At 47.3% G+C, this 21,008-nt stretch overlaps 1 protein-coding gene across 3 annotated transcripts in view; it reads left to right on the forward strand.

Annotated features, from left to right (window-relative positions):
- Positions 1 to 21,008, forward strand: part of mob2a (MOB kinase activator 2a) — a 107,050-nt gene that overhangs the window by 83,933 nt on the left and 2,109 nt on the right. For 2 of the 3 annotated variants that reach the window (XM_083654546.1, XM_083654545.1), the window contains exons 2-4: positions 12,578 to 12,738; positions 15,195 to 15,288; positions 20,232 to 20,356. In XM_083654546.1, the coding sequence (XP_083510672.1) occupies positions 12,578 to 12,738; positions 15,195 to 15,288; positions 20,232 to 20,356 (380 nt within the window). Of the gene's footprint in view, positions 1 to 1,819; positions 2,022 to 12,577; positions 12,739 to 15,194; positions 15,289 to 20,231; positions 20,357 to 21,008 lie in introns of those variants that run through there. The other variant, XM_083654544.1, reaches the window with a different exon arrangement.

The raw sequence follows: 21,008 nt of genomic DNA on the forward strand, positions 1-21,008 counted from the left end.
CTCTCGGCTGGGGCCGGACCGAGAGGCCTGCGCCCCTAAAGTGTGGTAGCCAGGAAGAGAGTCAGAGCCATGCAGGATGAGGCTGCTGCAGATTGACTGTGATGAGAAGCCCCATATCGGCCTCTCTGTCCCTTTGATACTTTCAGATAGAGAGTCACATGAAGAAATAGGGGTTCGTTGACACAATCAAGCAGTAGCATCTCACAAGGTCCAGTAGTCCAGACCAGGCATGCTCCACTGGCATTTCTGCATACGCTACAGCCTCACTATCTCTTTTATCTCGCTCTTTCAATATCTTGCGTACACACACACACACACACTGCACACACACACACACTGCACACACACGTGCTCTCAAAGTGTGCAGGGTTCCAGAGATCCCAGATTAGTGTGTCTTTGTGTGTGTCCATGCTACAGCAGCCGGCTGGTATTTCTCAATCTGCAGCTGCACTGCGGCCCCACAGGTTCTGCCTGAGGAGCGAGAGAGAGAGAGAGACATGATGAAGAAAAGGGGAGACAGAGGAGGAGAGAGGCGAGTAAAAACAAAGGGAGAGTGGGAGGAGAAAAGTGTGAAGAGAGGAATGGAAGAGAGAGAGAATGAGAGAGGAGGCTTGGTGAGGGCCGATAATTAGAGGGGGAGCAGAGTGAGAGAATAGTAGTTGTCATTTTCCCATGATTCCCATGTTCACTGCTCATTTCCTCCCCTCCCATTTTACACTTAAGTGTTTGTGGCTCACTGAGCTGTTTACTGCATTCTTAATTTGAAGACGCGTCTTATTCGAGTATGTTAGCATGTCCATAATGTCAGAGTTAACCTGTCCCAACAATTCTCAGTTTTCTCTTTGTGAATCCTTGAGAATTTGGTCCAAAGAGTGATATTTCACCGAAACCTTGAGATATCCATATGAATCAGCCTCGTTGTGTCTCTCTTTGTCTGATTCCCTCACCTGCGCTTTCTTCACAAAGTCAAGTTTGAACATGCCCGCCTGCTGCCAGCTTGTCGTAGTTTGACTCCAGGTGAAGTTCAGCAACAACAAGAGGAATGCCGCCCCGGAGTCCCAGCATGCACACTGTGCACAGCTCTGCTGAACCTGGCACCAGGCCCCACACAGCTTAATTTGAGGCACGCACACTTTTAATTGTAGCTTGTGTACAAACAGCAGGGGTTAGCAAGAGGGTGAGTGCACTGAATCTATTCTTAGTGTACACACCTTTTTAGCCTCATGTACATCCTCTATAATATAGATGTGTGTCATAGTATAGGTCATGCGTACTAGCATTATATTAGAACAAATAAGGGATGGGAAAACCCCAGAAATTACTGCTTTCCTGAAAATGTAATTGCTTTTAGTTTGTTTGTGGATACTACTTCTATTTACACACCTTTTTATTTACCACTACATCACTGATTAGCGATATTGATATTGGTTTATAATTTGATATCAAATTATTGTGCAATAATAGTTTTATTGGCTCTGTTTGGCATATTTACCGAATTATCTTTTTTTTCCATTATGGAAAAGCGGCCATTGTATTTCAAATGGATCAATATGTAGGCTAATGTAGCGAATTGTTTATTGCATTCATTGTAGTTGTCAGTTACTAGCCGACCACCTGTTGCTACATTGTAACTACTACACCTCAAGGAAACGCATGAACCACGTCCACATGGGCAGACTTTGACGTCAGCACCCTCGATGACTCTCCCCTCCGCTGATTGGGCGAAAGTCGAGAAAGGGGAGGGCGCTCATGAAAGTCTCCACAAAGTTTTTTTTTATTATTCCTATGCAGCCAGTCAGAGTTTCAGATAGATCTAATCCCGAGGTGAATTCACACAGGTAGCCTTCATTCTGGACAGTGTGGGAACGAGAGAGATCCCAGCATCAAATCTACATGTTTTAAACTATGGTCGGAGACTACTGCTCTCACTCTGGAGATAAAAAGGACATGCACTCGCAAAGAAACTCAAAAAACGGACTAAGTTGCAAAATGGTGCTTCAAGCAGTCGGCAAAGTTCTAAGGTAAACTCAATGTCTGTTTTAAATCGTCAAAATACTCGAGGGCATCCACCTCGAGCCCGTTAAATGTGACAAATGCTTTGTTTTATTCACGGAGTGTCCGCAGACCGAGGGAGCGCACTGTCCGAATCAAGAGGCTGAAACGTGTCTTCATATCACACGCTATGCTCTCTCTATCTCTCTCTCTCTCTCTCTCCGCAGTGAACAGCCTGACTGTGTGTCTGACCCCCGACATCGTATTAAATTACTACTATGTTATAAACGCCTGTGATGCCCTAATAGTGATTAGGGACACAAGGCTGCGCTCTCGTCTGTATTTTCTAAAACTGTCGTCAACATATTTTCGTTATAAATGTCATTTTTTTGTCGTGTCTCGAAAACTTAGCATGAAAGGGGGGATTGATGTCTCTTCTCAGCAGCAATTATTAGCGCTTTGGGACCTTTTGGGTTTCCGGGGTCACGGTAATCCAGCAGGCAGTGACACCGTGTAGGACAGCGTCAGTCTCACAGCTCTCTGCCCAGTAAAGACGAGAGGCAACGTGATACACTGCCTCCTCATCTAGTGTGATGAATAATTTAAGATCGGTTCCGTTTGAACTTAGACAATCTAAACAGACACTTATTTGAAATCACAGGAATCAGCTGTTTTAACATTAATCATTTTTGGTTAGATGCACTTTGTGCCTCAAGGTTGGTCGGATACAGTTTTTTTAGGCTACTAGCTGAGCTAAGCACAAATCCATTGATTTTTTTTGTCCCCAAATCGGCCAGTAGAGGCCACATCATATACAGTCTATGGCCACATCACAAGTTTTTTCTTAAATCAAATGAATGGAAGTCAAATGAATTTTTTTGTGTGCGTTTTTTTTAAGAAATTCAAATTTGTCTACCAATTAAGGCATGATAAATATGTGAAATAAAAAAATATATTTTGTCATGTGTAGCCACATGTCTTGACAGTTTCCACAGCCAATTTTGTGTTTCTACCTCTAACAGAAAAATAAATCTGGGATTTTTCATAACCACACATTCAACTTAAAATGAGGAGAAATAGACTAATAATTATGGCGTCAGAATTGAAAGGACATGCATCTGCTTGCCTATGAATAAAAAGGCTATGTATCCAGGCCATGTCCAAACCGCACATGACGACGCAGACATAAGACTTAAAGAATGCATGACCTAAATAGCACTGTTGAGCGTGTTTATGCGTCAAAGAAAGGGCCGCCAACAGAACCCCCGTCAGAATTAATCCCATGAAGAATCAATGCAATTCAAGAAGAACGTCGAGCCGCGACACAGCCCGTTGCGGGTGAGACAACCCAGTTTACATGTGTGTATTTTCCCTCTTTGCGTCATGTAGAGGAGACATGCAGTCATGATGAGTGTGTTCCTTTAGGGGAGAAGACTCTCCTGCTAATACCTTTTGTGGAAGTTTCCTCTTACCTTTCAAGCCTGTGGACAGGTGCCTCGGGGCAAATGCCTTGCAAGCCATTGTCTCCTGAGATGTGAACAGTGATAGTATGTGAAGAAAATCCACCATCTTAGGATCTCTAACAGAGTGTAGGCTGAACATAATGGACACAGCTAAAAGCATTATTGTACAGTCAGTCAGTGTGCATGTCTGGTGTAAGAGCTTGAACAGGTAGAGACAAGTTGTGCTGCACGCCTCTGTTTTACAGGGAACTTAATTGCCTTTCCTCAGAAATACCAAAACCACACTGGTGGTAATCAGCTGGTTTGTTAGAAGCCAACACTTTTAATGTATTTACCTTTTATCACGTGTGTGTGTGTGTGTGGTGTGTGGGGGGGGGGGGGGGAGGTGGTGGCATTGGGGAGTTTCCAGAAATTTGAGTCTGAGGAAAGAGCTAAACAAAAGAGCGACTTAATCAAAGTTAACGAGGATGCATAGTTGTAGTTTTAACAGAGGAGGCTGGACTGGTTTACAGCATTACCCCCCTTTCCTCCTCAAAATGAATGGTTGAATGCCCTTGGGTTGGAAGCAGGTATGAACAGTAGCATGGCAAAGATACTTATGAGAGTTGGTGGATAATTCCCCTGAGAGAGAATGCATGGCCTTATGTCATCTTGGTTGTTTTTTTCAAAATATAATATTTAAATGGAAACTTCACCACAAAACAACAACGCTGATTTATCTTGCACATGATCTCACACATATCTGAAAACTGTCAACAATTTTGCAGACATTCACTTAGTTTGACAGTTATTGAGAGTTGACTTGACTTATGTGTGGACCAGTGATGTCATCAGAAGGCACTGAATCATTGTGATGACATCACTGGTCCACACTTAAGTCAAGTCAATGCTCAATAACTGTCAAACTAAATTAATGTCTGCAAAACTGTTTACAGTTTTTGGATATGTGTGAAATCATGTGCAAAATAAATCAGCATTGTTTTTTAGTGAAGTGTCCCATTAACCATTGCTGGATTAGTTTAAAATAGTTTAGTTTCGTTGAGATAGACTGATTGGTTTGATCATGGGGTGTGGAGAACTCTCATTCAAGTCATATCATTCACGTCAATCATGTCCAATCAATCAATATTTAAACTAGCCTTGTTCAAGGGAGCAAACCCAGGATACATTTGTCAAGTGCTTAAGCAGCAGCTCAGGCTAATCTCATCTCAGCCCAAACCCCCCCCGTCCCTCCTGTCACACATGTGCGTTGTGATGTTGATGAGGCTGCGTTAACGGTGTCAGCGGGGGGTCCTCATGTCCTCCACACCCCCAGAGCTTCTGAATGGCTTTAGCACAGGAGGACAGGAGGGAGAGAAGGTAGCGAGAGCTCTACTGGTTTGGCATCAGTAGTAGTTGAATCAGAGCGCTGTGTGTGTGTGTGTGTGTGTGTGTGTGTGTGTGTGCGCGCGCCTGCCTGTGTGTGTGTGTGTGTGCGTGCCTGTGTGTGTGTGTGTGCGTGCCTGTGTGTGCCTGCACTCTGGCTGCAATTCTCATTTACTGATTTACAGTGCTGTTGATTAGGTGGTGGCAGCTGTGCCTTTTCTCCTGTTCCCCCCGGCCCAGAACTTGTTGTGAAATGTTTTGGGAGTTTTTGTGGATGGACTCTCTTTTCCAAAAGGAACGTCAAAATCAGGTACAAGTTAGTGAGACAAGAAGGCTCTTCTGTAGACCTCCTCGGCATTGCAAGGCTTAAACCTCTGGTCTGGTCCATCCTTAACTTTGGCTCTTTTTAGCCCCGTAATGGCCGCCGTGGTTTAGCTTGCCTTGGCTCAGACTGCTCTGCTCTGCTCTGCTCTGTCTGTGGTTTTTCGGGGAAAAGAGCCATTGAGCGTCTGTTCAATTTGAATCCAGAAATAGATCAGGAGGCCTGGCTTGGAGCAAACCAATCTTCCTGACTGATGCTGCTCTCTTTACAAAATGGTAGAGCTCTCTCTCTCTCTCTCTCTCTCTCTCTCTCTCTCTCTCTCTCTCTCTCTCTCTCTCTCTCTGTCTCTCTCTGTCTCTCTCTCTCTCTCTCTCTCTCTCTCTCTAAAGTCTAGTAATCTTATCAATATAGATTGGAGTGATATCATGTTTTATTGATGAAGTTATTTTATCTTTATGAAGCCCAGGAACAAAGTTCACAAAAGAGGAATCGACTTCCCAAGATTTGATTGATTCCATCTCCGACTTCTCAGGTTGTGTTTGGAGGTAAAGACAGTTAGTGTTTGATTTCTCTCTGAGATGGAATGTGCTGTTGCAAGTCGCTTTGGATAAAAGCATCAAGTACCGGTTGACCTCTACCCTGGAGTGCGAGTGGCTTTAGCTGCAGATATGGGATCACGATGCCCTCCCCAAGTCATTCTTTGTATCATTGCACAAAGGAAACTGATCTCAGATCAATATAAGAAGCAACCTTCTGGATTCTTCCACTGTAGGAGAAGATGGCAGTGGCAGACATCTTGTTCATCATCTTGTTTAATAGTGCTGCTGGCTGGATGCTAGCGCCGCTCACCCTGCACATCACATTAAGTGCATCCATATGCCAATAGTTAGATTCCCCTCACAATCCAGCGGGCCACTTTAAGCAACAGTTGTGCAATATTGGGCTTGGCAGGAGTGGGCAGGCTTACGGGGAAAGTGGTTACATGGGTTTGGTTAGAAAGGCACTGACAATCTAGTTGCATTAAACACATTCAACATTCACGTCGCATAACACACCAATCAAAACAAAAAGTGGGGCCCCTGTTTTCTATTTCAAGTCATGGCATCATGTGCGTCAGTGCTGATTGGATCAGTGCATGTTTTGGTGTTGAGGTGACCGACCGCACCTTCAGCACTCACTCCGCATCGTCTGAACTTTTCCTGCTTTGAACCATTGATGTGTGTGTGTGTGTGTGTGTGTGTGTGTGTGTGTGTGTGTGTGTGTGTGTGTGTGTGTGTGTGTGTGTGTGTGTGCGGGGGGGGGGGGGGGTTGCTCTTTAGTAGCAAATTGTATCATTTTAACGTGAGCACTTAAGCTAATTCCCGAGCATATAGTTCTGTAATGTGGTCCCAAGTGATTCCTCTATTAATTGGAAGCAGGTTCTGGTAATGACTGAGACAGGCTTGTGGTACCTGACTGCCAGAGGGCTGCGTCTCCTTACAGAAGGGTTATTTCAGAGCGCCTGTGTGTTCAGCGTTCTGCAGGCACGTTGTTAAGCTAACATCCAGCAGCACCCGACCAGCCATAAACACACGAGTGTAAGAGTGCTGCCAAAAGATCTGCCTTACGCACACAGCTGAAGATTGTGGTGCGTGTGTGTGTTGTGTGCACACTCAGACACACTTGCAGGGCACACACACACACACACACACGTGCCTGCAGCACAAGCACACTCTCAGACCAGACTGCGGCGCGCTGGCTTCTCCTGGTCTCCTGCTCTTCCCGAGCTCTCCGCTGGTATCAGCCTTGTGATGCAGCTGTTGTGACCAGCTGGTTAGGCCATGAAAAGAGAGAGGGGTTTACAGTCGGAGGTCTGTGTGTGTGTCAGTGTCTGTGTGTGTGTGTGTGTGTGTGTGTGTGTGTGTGTGTCAGTGCGTGTGTGTGTGTGTCAGTGTCTGTGTGTGTGTGTGTGTGTGTGTGTGTGTGTGTGTGTGTGTGCATGTGTGTGACAAAGTTTGTGAAGGAGTGGGCTGTCGGTGAGAGGTAGTGATTTTTCTTTGGGGGGGGGGGGGGGGCATCCTAGCTGCAGAAAGTGAAAGGGGTAAAAGAGAGACAGCAGGACAGACAGACAGACAGACAGGGTCTAACAGCTGTCGGCTCAGTCACTCAGCTCACTACACTGACCTCAATGTCACCCGACTATATAACCTTACTGCCCAGTGCCCTATTGTTTTTAGTGCAGATACAACCCAGTAAGTCTGTCTTCCTGCCCCTCTCTCTCTACCTTTTTTCTTTTCAATGTATAACATACAGCAGTGCTAGGTGTGACGTGTGAGCCCTTCTACCCTAAACTACATGTGAAATTGTGAGCTTTGTTCACAAGTTCAAAAGACATGTGATTTTCTCATGGGTCCCCCCCCCCCCATGTCATTCCACTGGGCTTCAGCAGGTCCGTGGATTGTGAGCCGTACCACAGATGCCAGGCAGGCTGTTGCCCAGCGTTCCCCGGCCCAGAGACATGTGCCCGGCCCTGGCCTCACTTCTCCCCAGTCCCCTCCACTCCACTGCTGCCTTCTGGCCTGCCCTGGTGTGGAGAAGCAGGCGTCTGCTGCCTTTTATGGCAAAGACTCTTGCCTGGGAGAACTTTACCAAGAACAGACAAAGCTGTGTGTGTGAGTGAGCGCATGTGTGCGTAGTGAAGACACACTATGTACGTATGAGGGGAGGAGCGCTAGCGTAGAGGAAGTTTTCTTTATCCTAAAATAAACTAATGACTCCAAAATGTCACCCCCGCCCTCACCGCCCACCCCGACCCCCACCACACAAATGTTCGCGAGAAGAGGAGGAGGCGTTTTTTTTATGGAAAATGGCGAAATGACGGAGGGAGAGCGGGCAGGAAATAGCTCAGTGAAACAGAATGTTTTCAGAAGGAAAGGGGTTGGGGAAAAGACCCGACTTGAAACTTGGTTTTGTGAGGGGCTCACACAGTAAAGCGGGTATCTTTTTCCCCCGGTAAGCTCTTTCACATGACAGAACGTGGAGCTCACAGCACCTAACCACACACACCACATGAATGTGTCTCTGCTCTGCTCCTTATGGGCCAGACAAGAGGGGGAGGAGGGGAGGAGGGAGGAAGCAGACAAAGATAAGGAGAAATAAAACATAAAGATAAGACAAGAGTTGGAGAGACAAGTTGATTAAAGAAAGGGTCAGTGGTTAAAATGTGAGTAGAGGTCAGAGAATGAGGGAGATGAGAAGAGAGGGCAGGGATGGTGACCTCCTCCACAATAGACTATTTGGACAGGTGAGCCTGTGGCCACAAGGAGGAGAGAGGCAGGGAGAGACAGGCTTCCAGGCCTGATGAAAGAGAGGTTATTGGGTACAGCAACAACAGAGAGAGAGAGAGAGAGAGAGAGAGAGCTGACTCAGACAGGAGAAAGAGAGGAGAAACAGAAAGTAGACAGTCATTAATAATTAGCCAGCTGTGTAATCTGTGGTGTCCTCCTTGGTTTTAAATGAGGCCAAAACACAGCTCAGGTACTGAGAGGAAGAAAACACAGCTCAGGTACTGAGAGGAAGAAAATACAGCTCAGGTACTGAGAGGAAGAAAATACAGCTCAGGTACTGAGAGGAAGAAAACACAGCTCAGGTACTGAGAGGAAGAAAATACAGCTCAGGTACTGAGAGGAAGAAAACACAGCTCAGGTACTGAGAGGAAGAAAACACAGCTCAGGTACTGAGAGGAAGAAAACACAGGTACTGAGAGGAAGAAAACAGCTCAGGTACTGAGAGGAAGAGAACACAGCTCAGGTACTGAGAGGAAGAAAACACAGCTCAGGTACTGAGAGGAAGAGAACACAGATCAGGTACTGAGAGGAAGAAAACACAGCTCAGGTACTGAGAGGAAGAGAACACATATCAGGTACTGAGAGGAAGAAAACAGCTCAGGTACTGAGAGGAAGAGAACACATATCAGGTACTGAGAGGAAGAAAACACAGCTCAGGTACTGAGAGGAAGAAAACACAGCTCAGGTACTGAGAGGAAGAAAACACAGCTCAGGTACTGAGAGGAAGAAAACACAGCTCAGGTACTGAGAGGAAGAAAACACAGCTCAGGTACTGAGAGGAAGAAAACACAGCTCAGGTACTGAGAGGAAGAAAACACAGCTCAGGTACTGAGAGGAAGAAAACACAGCTCAGGTACTGAGAGGAAGAAAACACAGATCAGGTACTGAGAGGAAGAAAATACAGATCAGGTACTGAGAGGAAGAAAACACAGCTCAGGTACTGAGAGGAAGAAAACACAGCTCAGGTACTGAGAGGAAGAAAACACAGCTCAGGTACTGAGAGGAAGAAAACACAGCTCAGGTACTGAGAGGAAGAAAACACAGCTCAGGTACTGAGAGGAAGAAAACACAGCTCAGGTACTGAGAGGAAGAAAACACAGCTCAGGTACTGAGAGGAAGAAAACACAGATCAGGTACTGAGAGGAAGAAAACACAGCTCAGGTACTGAGAGGAAGAAAACACAGCTCAGGTACTGAGAGGAAGAAAACACAGCTCAGGTACTGAGAGGAAGAAAACACAGCTCAGGTACTGAGAGGAAGAAAACACAGCTCAGGTACTGAGAGGAAGAAAACACAGCTCAGGTACTGAGAGGAAGAAAACACAGCTCAGGTACTGAGAGGAAGAAAACACAGCTCAGGTACTGAGAGGAAGAAAACACAGATCAGGTACTGAGAGGCCTACAGTAATACCTGGATAGGTGCAAATGAGAACATGAGCAGTAACGTTTGTTGTAGGGATCATGGGCGTTTTATGAATAGCCCCGGATCTTCTTCTTGTTTTTTTTTAATAGCCCCGTCCCCAGATCTATTCATCTGTCATTCATGCTTTAAAGCCTTCAGAAATAGCATGATATATGATATAGCATGATATATGATCTAGTTGATCAGAAATGCAACACTTTGCTTCCTCCCTGTGTGCAAGTTAGTCACCTATTTAGAAGGAAGATGCATCACTCATCACAGCGTTCACATTTTGCATTGAGGCTAGACTTTGGGGACAGTTCTATTGATGTGAACGGGGCAGGCAGGCATGGAAAGTTGCACTATAAAACCATCATTGGTGTTGTTTCACCTTTGATTAAAAAATGTTTTCACAGATTGCAAAATTTGAATGCTGTGATGTGAGTGGTTTCTTTTCCTTCTTTATAGGTTCCTTGTCTGTTTGTCAATCAAGGCTAAATACTGAAGTTTAACAATTCATGAATTTGCTATGGGGACTGCCTGGAACCCTCTCAAGGACCCCTGCTGGTCCCCAGACCCCACTTTGAGAATCACTGATCTACTTTTTCAGTATTCATCTCAAATTGCTTGAAAATTGTGCGATGACCCGTTGTGGGAAAAAATGTCAACATTGTCAAAGTAAGTAAAGGGCTGCAGGCTGAGTTCATCACCTTGTTTGCGGAGGTGGAAGCCAGGGGGCGCCACTTCCTGGCGAGGGGAATCAAACTGCACAAGACTTTTCTCCACATTGTGCTCTGGCCAAGGGGCCCTCGTGCTCCACACTCCTGTCATGTTTTGCAAGTGTTTATTAGTTCCCATGGATATCAGCTGTGCCGCCATGTCAATCTACCTCCTCCTCCCTTAAGTCCTCTCTCTGCCTCTGCTCTCACTCTGCCTCTTCTCTTCTCTCCTCTTCTCCATCTCTGCTCATCTCTGTGTCGCTTATATTTCCTCCGGCTGTAATACGCTTTTCCTTCTGAAATCCAAACCGCCAGTCATTGTCTCTTTCCTGTAAACTCCAATGTCAACTTCTCAGCTGACTGAAAACGGAGTGTGCTTTTGGCTCCCGCTGTTTACGATCCCACGTCATTCATCCAGTTTGGAACTGGAGCCGCCGACGTCTTCTGGGATGGGGGATCTGGGAGTGTGAGCGGGCAGGAAGGGGAAACAGAACACAGAGCTGGATCATTGTGTTTAGACAGAGGGTGTGTGGAGAGAGAGAGAGCCGAGCGGAGGAGGGATGAGAAGCGGAGATAGAGAGGGGGGGTTGGAGGAAGGCGGAAATAAGGGTCAACAAAAGCACAATAAATTCAGGGAGCCAAGTGTAACTCCCCCCCCCCCGTCCTCAAGCAAACCCAAACAACAGGAGCAGAGCCAAGAGAGAGCCCAGTGATGTGGAGGGAGTCAGAGAAAAGGTCCAGGGTAGGAGGGTCTGAGCCAGCACAGGAGGAGGAAAGCCTTGAAAAGGATACTGAACAAACATCTCCGGCGGCGCTATTCTTAAATTCTGGGCTACCCAGAATTTAGATGCTCAAGTTCAACCTATTCACTTGTAAATGGTCCGCGCGGCCCGTCCGTCCAAAACGTCTGAGAGCAGATAGCATCATCCAGCATTTAGTTTGATTGAACAAAGCCTGCTGTGTCAGACAACTGGGCTTCTGTTTATTTGTCTCACTCATGTATTGAGCCTTTCAACCTTTGACCCCAGACCGGTGCAGCAGCCTCCGCTGATACAGGCTGAGGGTAGTGGGGGGGGGGGAGGTTATGGCCCTGGAAGTGCAGGGAGAGTGTGATATGACATCCCAGTGCTAAAACTAGCGCTGGAAGTCCAGCGCTGTGGGGACGGCTGTCTGTGTGGTGGCTCTGAGCCTAACGATGGGTCAGGGGTCAGGGGTTGGAGGTCAGGTACAGGAACAGACCGCTCTGTGTATCTGCACAGGCCTCAACGCCGCCCCGCTACGCTGCCAGGGAGACGCGCTGACCCCTCGACTGACCTGTGTGTGTGTGTGGCCGTGTGAGGGACTGACCTGTGTGTGTGTGTGTGTGTGTGTGTGTGTGTGTGTGTGTGTGTGTGTGGCCGTGTGAGGGACTGGCGCTATAAGACTTCCTGGCTTTTGTAATGCGTCTATTAAGAGATGACATCCACACCAGAGCTTCTCGTAGATCCCTGGATCCCAGGTCGGGCTACTGTCTCTACGTATCACGCTGTCTGCTCTTTCCATTCACAGTGCATTTAATGCATACCAAATAAGCTCTGCTGTTCATCACTGTGAATACGCTCTGCTACTAAACTACTAGTCCTGTTCATCACGGGGAATACGCTCTGCTACTAAACCACTAGTCCTGTTCATCACGGGGAACTGCTCTACACGACCTACTTACTTGTCTTGATTTGCCCTCTGTGTTTAGTGTCGGCTCAGCACTTGACATGAGGCCTACTGGCACGGCTTGAGTATCAGGTTTGTCTGCTGTATGTTTGTTCAGGCGTCATGTAGGCCTTTCAAGACGGCGCTCACGCTAGCAGAGCTGCTGAGAGATGCCGTCTCAGATCAAAACAACACATTTCCCATTTACCAATGGAATCTCTCTCACTTTGTTGATCTTTGACTGTCCTCTAGTGCTTCTTTTTGCATCTGTCTCTAACCGATCCTCTCCTCTTGTGCCTCGCAGGAAGTCGAAGACGAAGCCAAATGGAAAGAAGCCTCCGGCTGAAGAGAAGAAGCAGTACCTGGAGACGGAGTTCACCAAAATCCGCGTGGTGGACTTCGACCTCAAAGAGCTGGTGGTGCTGCCCAGAGAGATAGACCTCAACGAATGGCTAGCCAGCAACAGTGAGTGACTGTCTGTGATTGTGGTGGGAGTAATGATAGAAGACATAGTGGTGTGGGGTAGGAGGTCAAAAAGGCTGGATGAATAACACAAAGAGGAGGAGGAGGACGAGGTCCACTAGAGCCAACAAGAACCATTGAATGAGTCACTCAGTCGACCTGTAACTAGGGCTGGCTGATGATCTTACATGTTCACATTTTCACTGACAAAGTAGAACGGCGCTGGGAGAGCACAGACTTCTGCCAAGGTTCATGATTGTTGGTGGATCTGCTCCCAAATGTAATGTCTTCCTCCTTGGCCCAGGCTACTACACACGTCCAGGAAGTGTCATGGAAATTGGTCAGTAGTTTTTCCTGTAATCCTGCTAACAAACAGACAGACAAACAAACTGCAGCGAAAACATCACCTCATCGGTGGAGGCAGTGAAGGGCTGTAATGGATAGAATGCTCATAGAGGTTGACCCTCATCACAAAATGCTTTTCTGAGATGTTTTTACAAGTTTACTACTACAACAACTCTCCTCAGAACCTTGTCCCCTGTATCAGTCTGTTGCAGAACAATATTGATAGTATATTGATACTAATAGTGGTATCTGAACATATTGCAATATATATATATTTTGTCCATGTCACCCGGCTCTTTGCTATCACATCATGTCATATGTGATTGATTGATTGATTGATTGATTGACTTTATTTGGTGAAATGTCAACAAAGATACAGGGGACAGACAATCACCGAGGATAAAAACACAATAAAGCCTGGCTATAATAAGCACTGGCTTATTTCCATTGCGGTCCTCAACAAACAACAGAGAGACAAAAACATCACACGATTGGGAATCACCTTCTATACTCAAATTAAGACTATTACATTATTACTAGATTGAATAGGAATAATGGCACGCTTGAATATTATACAATACATAAACATTACAATACATAAACATGTGGCTGTCAGTCTGTCACTGCGTTACTAGTTTAGGCCTACTAGTTGCCTTGTGTTTGGCAACTTGTCGCCCAAGGCAACTTTCTGCCCAAACCCATATTTTCTTTCTGACTTATTAGAATTTTCCTCCAAGGATTTTGAATTGTTTTTCCAAGTCGGTATGCACTTGTCATCTGGAGAATATGTTCCAGCGGCACTGGAGCTGCAAGTCTGCGTCGAGCCAAGTCCTTAACATGTTCCAGGCCTGGCACAGGCTTTAGACCGTTCCAATAACGCCATACACTGCTTCTTTTTGACACAATCTTTTACGACCAACGTCAGGCTCTATTACACAACATAGTATTTTATTTCTTATTGAACACCGTCGTTGTCATCGTGAGCGTCTTCTGTGGCGTTGTGTCAACTCAAACTGCAGGAATATTCCAGATCAAGCAGCGTGAAGTTTTGTGAGGTGCTTTATTTTGTCTGTCTCCTCCAGTTTGTTTTGGTTACGTCTCCAAACCAGCCAGGTGCTCCTCTCGTAGGGGGAAGTGAGAATGGGACCATTCCTTTTTTTAGCTGATAAAACAGCGTTATATAAAGCAGATGGGACATGTTTTCGCCTGCCAATGCATTTTTTCGCTGTAAAATTTGAAGTTGCGCAAGCTGGCTCGCACCGACTTGTATCAACCACTAATTGGGGTTTTTGCCTTTCAACACAAACAAACGCTTATCGACAGTGGATGTTTTTTTTGCTTCACACTGCTGTGAAGTGACGGACAAATCTGTTTTGTGCAATTTGCATCATAAATTATCGCAAGCTCGAACTCCTTGGGTCTGAACAAGTAAATGGTTGTATTGTTCACAGTTAAAGGATAAGGACTAACAAAAGGAAACTTCACCATAACGGAACATTTCAAATGTCTCGTATTAAACAAAACACAATACTATTTGACTCTGAAAGGGAACGTAACCTATATATATAATATAACTCTGTATTTGCTGCCCTTGAGGGAAGCTTCATACAGTGTTTTGGAGCACAACAGAGTGAGCCAGAGCTTCCCTCGTGGCAGAAATACCTGTTTTCCTTCAAGGTGGTTGAACTGAAAAAGCCTGTCGGGGCTCCACACACACACAGCCACCTCCCATCTTTGTCTTTTTCTCCTGCACACTCGCTGTTGAAAGATGTGCTGCGTGACTTGGTGGATTAGTGAGCATGTGACTGTGACCGTCCCGTCGATCACAGGGCCAGATGAAAGATGGCGTTCTGCATACAGGAGCTTAGGCGTGTCCTCACTCTCCATAGGAGAATGTTGCGTGACACTACTAGCCTACTTTTGTGTTCTGGCGCTAGTTTAGTTTGAGTGCTTTTGTAAAGATCCTGGCAGTTATTCACTCTAGGGCAGAGACGTTTTGATGGTGTCCGCTCTGATTGTTGATTGATTTCCTGTTAATAGTGTAGCAGCATATAATACACACACACACACTGATTGACAGCCTGTGTTTGTCTGTTCTCATCGTCTGTCCACAGCGACAACGTTCTTCAATCTTATCAACCTGCAGTACAGCACCATCTCAGAGTTCTGCACTGGGGACACCTGTCAAGCCATGACGGCCTGCAACACGTAAGTAATCTCCACCACTGTTGGTTTATTCATCGCCGAGCAACCTGCGGAGTCCCATTGGTTTATTCATCAGAAAGCTAGCGTCCCATTGGTTAATTCATCAAGGTATGCTTCCCCAGTCAGCAGGAGGGGGGGGGGGGGGGGGGGGGGTTGTACGCTCTTTCGTTTGTCCGATGTTGGAATGTACAGTATGCTCGGAGGAGCGTTCATCTTCCGCGGCGCGCTGTAACATCTCGTACCTCGCCTGTGCTCGGTGCTGCCATCTTAAGTCTGGGGATGTCATTGCATTCACAACACACACTTTCTAGATGAAGCGCTGTGATCCAACCGCTTTGTTCCAGCGCCAAGTGGGGCTCACGGGGGCGGGACGTGTAGGCTCATACCACTCTGAAGTCACCTGACGTGTAGGCTCATACCACTCTGAAGTCACCTGACGTGTAGGCTCATACCACTCTGAAGTCACCTGACGTGTAGGCTCATACCACTCTGAAGTCACCTGACAAGGTCCTAAAAAACTCTTATCTCGACTTGCCTGGCATGTTCGTAGAGGAATGCTATAGGTGTCCTCACAATGGAGGCTGCAGTTCTCGTCAAAGGTGCTCATTGCCAGTGTCTGTCTGTCCCCCAGAGTAAAGCAGGGCAGACCCCGGGCCACAGTTAAACGCTGTTAAAGACAGTCATAACAGCCAGTTCTATTCATGCCATGTTAACAGAGGGGAGGAGGCTAACTGTAAGTATTTATCCAACTAGTTGACCCTGCCAGGGCGGGGCTTACCCTGTGAGGGCGGGGCTTACCCTGTCAGGGCGGGGCGCCTCCTTCATGTGTGAGCCCTTGTCTTTGGAGAGAGGCCCCATTCCCCCTGTGTGTGTATTCAAAGGCTGGAAAAACCAGATGACCCACACTTTTTACAAAACCACAACACACACTGCAGTGTACTGCACACTTCTACACACACACACACACACACACAAACATTCGCACCAATGCACTGCGCACACAGTCGCACACAGGCTGAAAATATGACAATGACAGCGTTGGTAAACGATGACAGAGCCGTTGAGAAATGACATGTTTTTGATGGATGTGCTGTTGGAGACAAGCATGTCACGGGTCCACATGTCACGAGGTCACCTCTTAGTCGTCAGTGTATTTTTCCACTGTCACCCTAAGCTACTGCTGCTAACCCCACACCCTGTCACCTTAAGCTACTGCTGCTAACCCACACCCTGAGAAATGGACCAGGCAAACTAATGGGCTTCGGCATGTGAGGTGATGTGACAAAAACCTGTTTTCGTTTGTACTATGAGCTGTCTAGTGGGCTGTCGAACTAATGGAAGTAATGTCTAATAGGAATGACCGAATATTCAAAAGCGTAATCTTTCGAAGGACTCGCTGCTCAGCTACCCAGCACTCGTACTGTCATGGCCGGCAGAGTTTCCGAGGGGCGGGCCCACCATCTGGAATGTCTGTGCAGAGTGTACTGTACCGTCTACTATGGGATGCCCCCGGTACCCCGCCCTTCCTGTCTGTACAGGATCTGGCACCCGCGCGCCAGAGTCCTGCGCGGGTCTGATTTTCAAGACCCGGTTCCGCCCGGCCCCGCGACGTGCAGTACCGACCCCGCTCCGCGAACCCGCACATATGATCAATCAGTACCGCAACCCACCCCGCCCCGCAGACATGAGACCCGCCCCCCGACCCGGAACCGCATATATATAATAACCGTTAATCTGCAGTGCAAACATTTTGTAGTGAACCAAACGAAACTGCCACCGTTTCACACGAGGCGAACAGCAGTCTTTCTGGCCGAGACTCGTCAGCTGATGTACGTTAATTAGCTTTTAGCAGCTGCTAGCTCACTAACCAGCTGGATAGCTCTGCTATCAGACACACAGACAGTTACAGCAAGCAAAGTGACTTACCAGCTATTTCCAATATGTCCGGTATAATCCATACTGCCTTTATGATTGCTGTTGGAGGAACGTAAATCCACGTTGGGATGAGACCTCTCCACTTTCACGCTATCCATCCATGACATGTTCTTGCCTGTTGCTATGAAAACAGCCAGTGTGTATGTTTGACTGGAAGCTAACGTTAGCCTACTATATTATCTGTCCGACTCGTATTGTCTCCAATCAATCACCTTGACCGCAGCTGAGTTTTGAATGTTTTGTGCAGTCCATATAGCGTCACACATTGCACAGTATGCGCATACTTGAAACGATGCCGGTTATGTAAACAAACTGCGAAAACGTGCGTCAGAAACTTTTCTCCTGTTCGAGTCAGACCAGCTGCCAGACACCCCCCCTGCCAGACACACCCCCTGCCTGCCAGACACACCCCCTGCCTCTATCTGAGTGCAACAGAAAAACATACAAGGCTCATACGTTGTCGTTGTTCCACCCGCCGCCCGTCCGCATTTATTAATTTTTACCCGCCGCCCGACCCACCAATTTACAGAAGTGTATTTTTTACCCGCCCCCCGCGTTTTTTTGCGGGTACCCGGCGGGGCCCCGCGGAACCCCGACCCGGTGCAGGACTCTGCCGCGCGCCCCTCTTCCCGACTGAGACTCAGTCAGAGCAGTGGCAGTGCCCTCGCCCCGGGGCCCGGGCAGAGCTCAGCACTATTTTGGGAAGAAAATGTTTCCATGAGCTATGAGGGAACGGAACCATTAGTTATTTAGACCCATTATGTGTGTGTGGGTGGGTTGGGTGTGTGTGTGGGTCTGGGTGTGTGTGTGTGGGTCTGGGTGTGTGTCTGTCTGTCTGTCTGTCTGGGTGGGTGGGTGTGTGTGTGTGTGTGTGTGTGTGTGTGTGTGTGTGTGTGTGTGTGTGTGTGTGTGTGTGTGTGTGTGTGTGTGTGTGTGTGTGTGTGTGTGTGTCTGGGTGGGTGGGTGGGTGGGTTGGGTGTGGGTGTGGGTCTGTCTGTCTGGGTGTGTGTCTGGGTGGGTGGGTGGGAGGTTGTGTGTGTGTCTGTCTGTGTGTGTGTGTGTGTGTGTGTGTGTGTGTGTGTGTGTGTGTGTGTGTCTGTCTGTCTGTCTGGGTGTGTGTGTGTGTGTGTGTCTGGGTATGTGTGTGTGTGTGTGTGTGTGTGTGTGTGTCTGGGTGGGTGGGTAGTGTGTGTGTGTCTGTCTGTCTGTGTGTGTGTGTGTGTGTGTATGTGTGTGTGTTTGTGGGATAGAACAGGATGTGTGCTATAATGTGCTTGCAGCGTTTATCCGCTGTATCTTCAGCGTTAGCAGCATATTTGGCCATAGCTTCATGTCTGCGTTTCTGTGTGTAGAAGAGCCGACAGACGGGGAGCTTGTACTTTAGTGAGTGTGTGTCTCTCCCACTCATACAGACACAGACAGGGAGCTTGTACTTTAGTGAGTGTGTGTCTCTCCCACTCATACAGACACAGACGGGGAGCTTGTACTTTAGTGAGTGTGTGTCTCTCCCACACATACAGACAAGGAGCTTGTACTTTAGTGAGTGTATGTCTCTCCCACACATACAGACGGGGAGCTTGTACTTTAGTGAGTGTGTGTCTCTCCCACTCATACAGACACAGACGGGGAGCTTGTACTTTAGTGAGTGTGTGTCTCTCCCACTCATACAGACACAGACGGGGAGCTTGTACTTTAGTGAGTGTGTGTCTCTCCCACTCATACAGACACAGACGGGGAGCTTGTACTTTAGTGAGTGTGTGTCTCTCCCACTCATACAGACACAGACGGGGAGCTTGTACTTTAGTGAGTGTGTGTCTCTCCCACACATACAGACGGAGGGAGCTTGTACTTTAGTGAGTGTGTGTCTCTCCCACACATACAGACGGGGAGCTTGTACTTTAGTGAGTGTGTGTCTCTCCCACACATACAGACAAGGAGCTTGTACTTTAGTGAGTGTGTGTCTCTCCCACACATACAGACGGGGGGAGCTTGTACTTTAGTGAGTGTGTGTCTCTCCCACACATACAGACACAGACTCATCCTGTGTGAGTAAGTGTATTGTAAGAGACGTGGTCAGTAGGTCCCCTCCTGCGTGGTCAGTTACGCGGACGCTTGGCATTCCTCGGGATTTGTAATGTCTGCCTCCCAGACCCACACTCCTAACACCGTCTATCCCACTCGCCCATGCATCGCTCAGTCTGTCACACCATCAGCTCCCCACACCCAGGAGGCTTCACTAGCCAGCTAGCAGCCGCCCGCTGCTAGCACATCTATCCCCGGGGTGTCTGTTGGCCTGCTAGCTTGACTAGCATTATGTCGCTGACCCGCTGTTTGACCTTTGGCTAACTATGATTCCACGTCGCACCGCCCAGAGCCTTGGGTTACATCGCTCAGCTCTCTGGGTCAGGCCCCCTCCGGAAATGTTTGACCGGCCAAAGAAAGGAGCAGGGGATCAGTGTCGCGTTACTCCCCTGACTGCGGGGAATTTAGCCTAATCAGGAAATGAATGGTCCGGGGCAGGGGGGGCTTCACTAAGCCCACTGGAATGAAAATATGCAAACATGACGTCTATATTAGAAGGTGTTGGTATTGGACACGAGGCAGATTGGAGGCTCATATGTCTCTCTCTGGCCCACGTCTTCATACAGACACTAGTCATTCAGAAAATGACTGTAGATCAGGTCATCAGGAAATTGGGTTTGTCCCGAATGAGGAAATATGAGCTGCTGATGTCTCATAGCACACCTGTATGTCGTTGGTTTATCGCTGAAGTGAATGAATCGGCCATTTTGAGTTCCAGGAAATGCTCCTGTTGGTGTGTGAGCTGCTCTACCGCAACCACAGACATTATTGGAAAAAGATTCACATTGATGATTTAAAGGAAGCCAAATTGACAGTTGTGACATATCTGGTTCCTCACTCACTGACTGGTGTATTTGAGCATACTGTGATGTTATTATGAGATGTGTACATGAGAATGGATTGGACATGTCCTCTGTCTTTCTTTGTAGAATATACTACTGGTATGACGATAGGGGGAAGAAGATGAAGTGCACTGCTCCACAATACGTCGACTTCGTCATGAGTCTTTGTCAGAAACTGGTCACAGATGAGGAGATCTTCCCTACGAAATACGGTGAGCGTGCCTCTGTGTTCACTGTTCAGGCCTGCAGTGCGTCTCTCTGAGGTGCTTTAGGCTCCTCTTGAGTATTTGATGAATGAAGTGAGAATAAAATGTACTGCTGCTGCCCCCTACTGCTTGCATTGGTGAGATCATGGACACAGTGGACAGTTCAGAGTCCTGTGGGGAAGTTGTGTGAGGGCTGACTGCTGACATAAACCAGCATGCTTGAACACTAAAAGTATGCAGGGTTATAGCCTGCAACCCACCCTCACCCCCCCCCCCCCCCAAGCGCCCATGGCCAAAAGAATCCTGACAATGACTGATGTGAGTTCAGGACACCCCTGACTGGACTGCATACTAACCCAAAATCAAGCATTTCCACTCTATCATTTTAGAGAATTTCAACATTGAAGTCCCACATTTGTACCTTCAAATGGCTTCCTTTCTAAAGCTTGGGGTGTCATGAAAACACATTGCTCCATAAGTTCTGACAATGACTGATATATTTGAGATCAAGCCAACTCTGACTACAAACCAAGTCACAATCAAGCATTTTTTTACTGTATCACTATCTATCTATGTATCTATCTATCACTATTAGAGAGTAAGCTACTGTTGTGCCTAGTCACCCCCCAAAGGACCCTTCGGGGTGAGGAAAAGCAAT

This window comes from Poromitra crassiceps, assembly GCF_964638095.1.
Source record: "Poromitra crassiceps genome assembly, chromosome: 18".
In the NCBI taxonomy this organism is placed as follows: Eukaryota; Metazoa; Chordata; class Actinopteri; order Beryciformes; family Melamphaidae; genus Poromitra; species Poromitra crassiceps.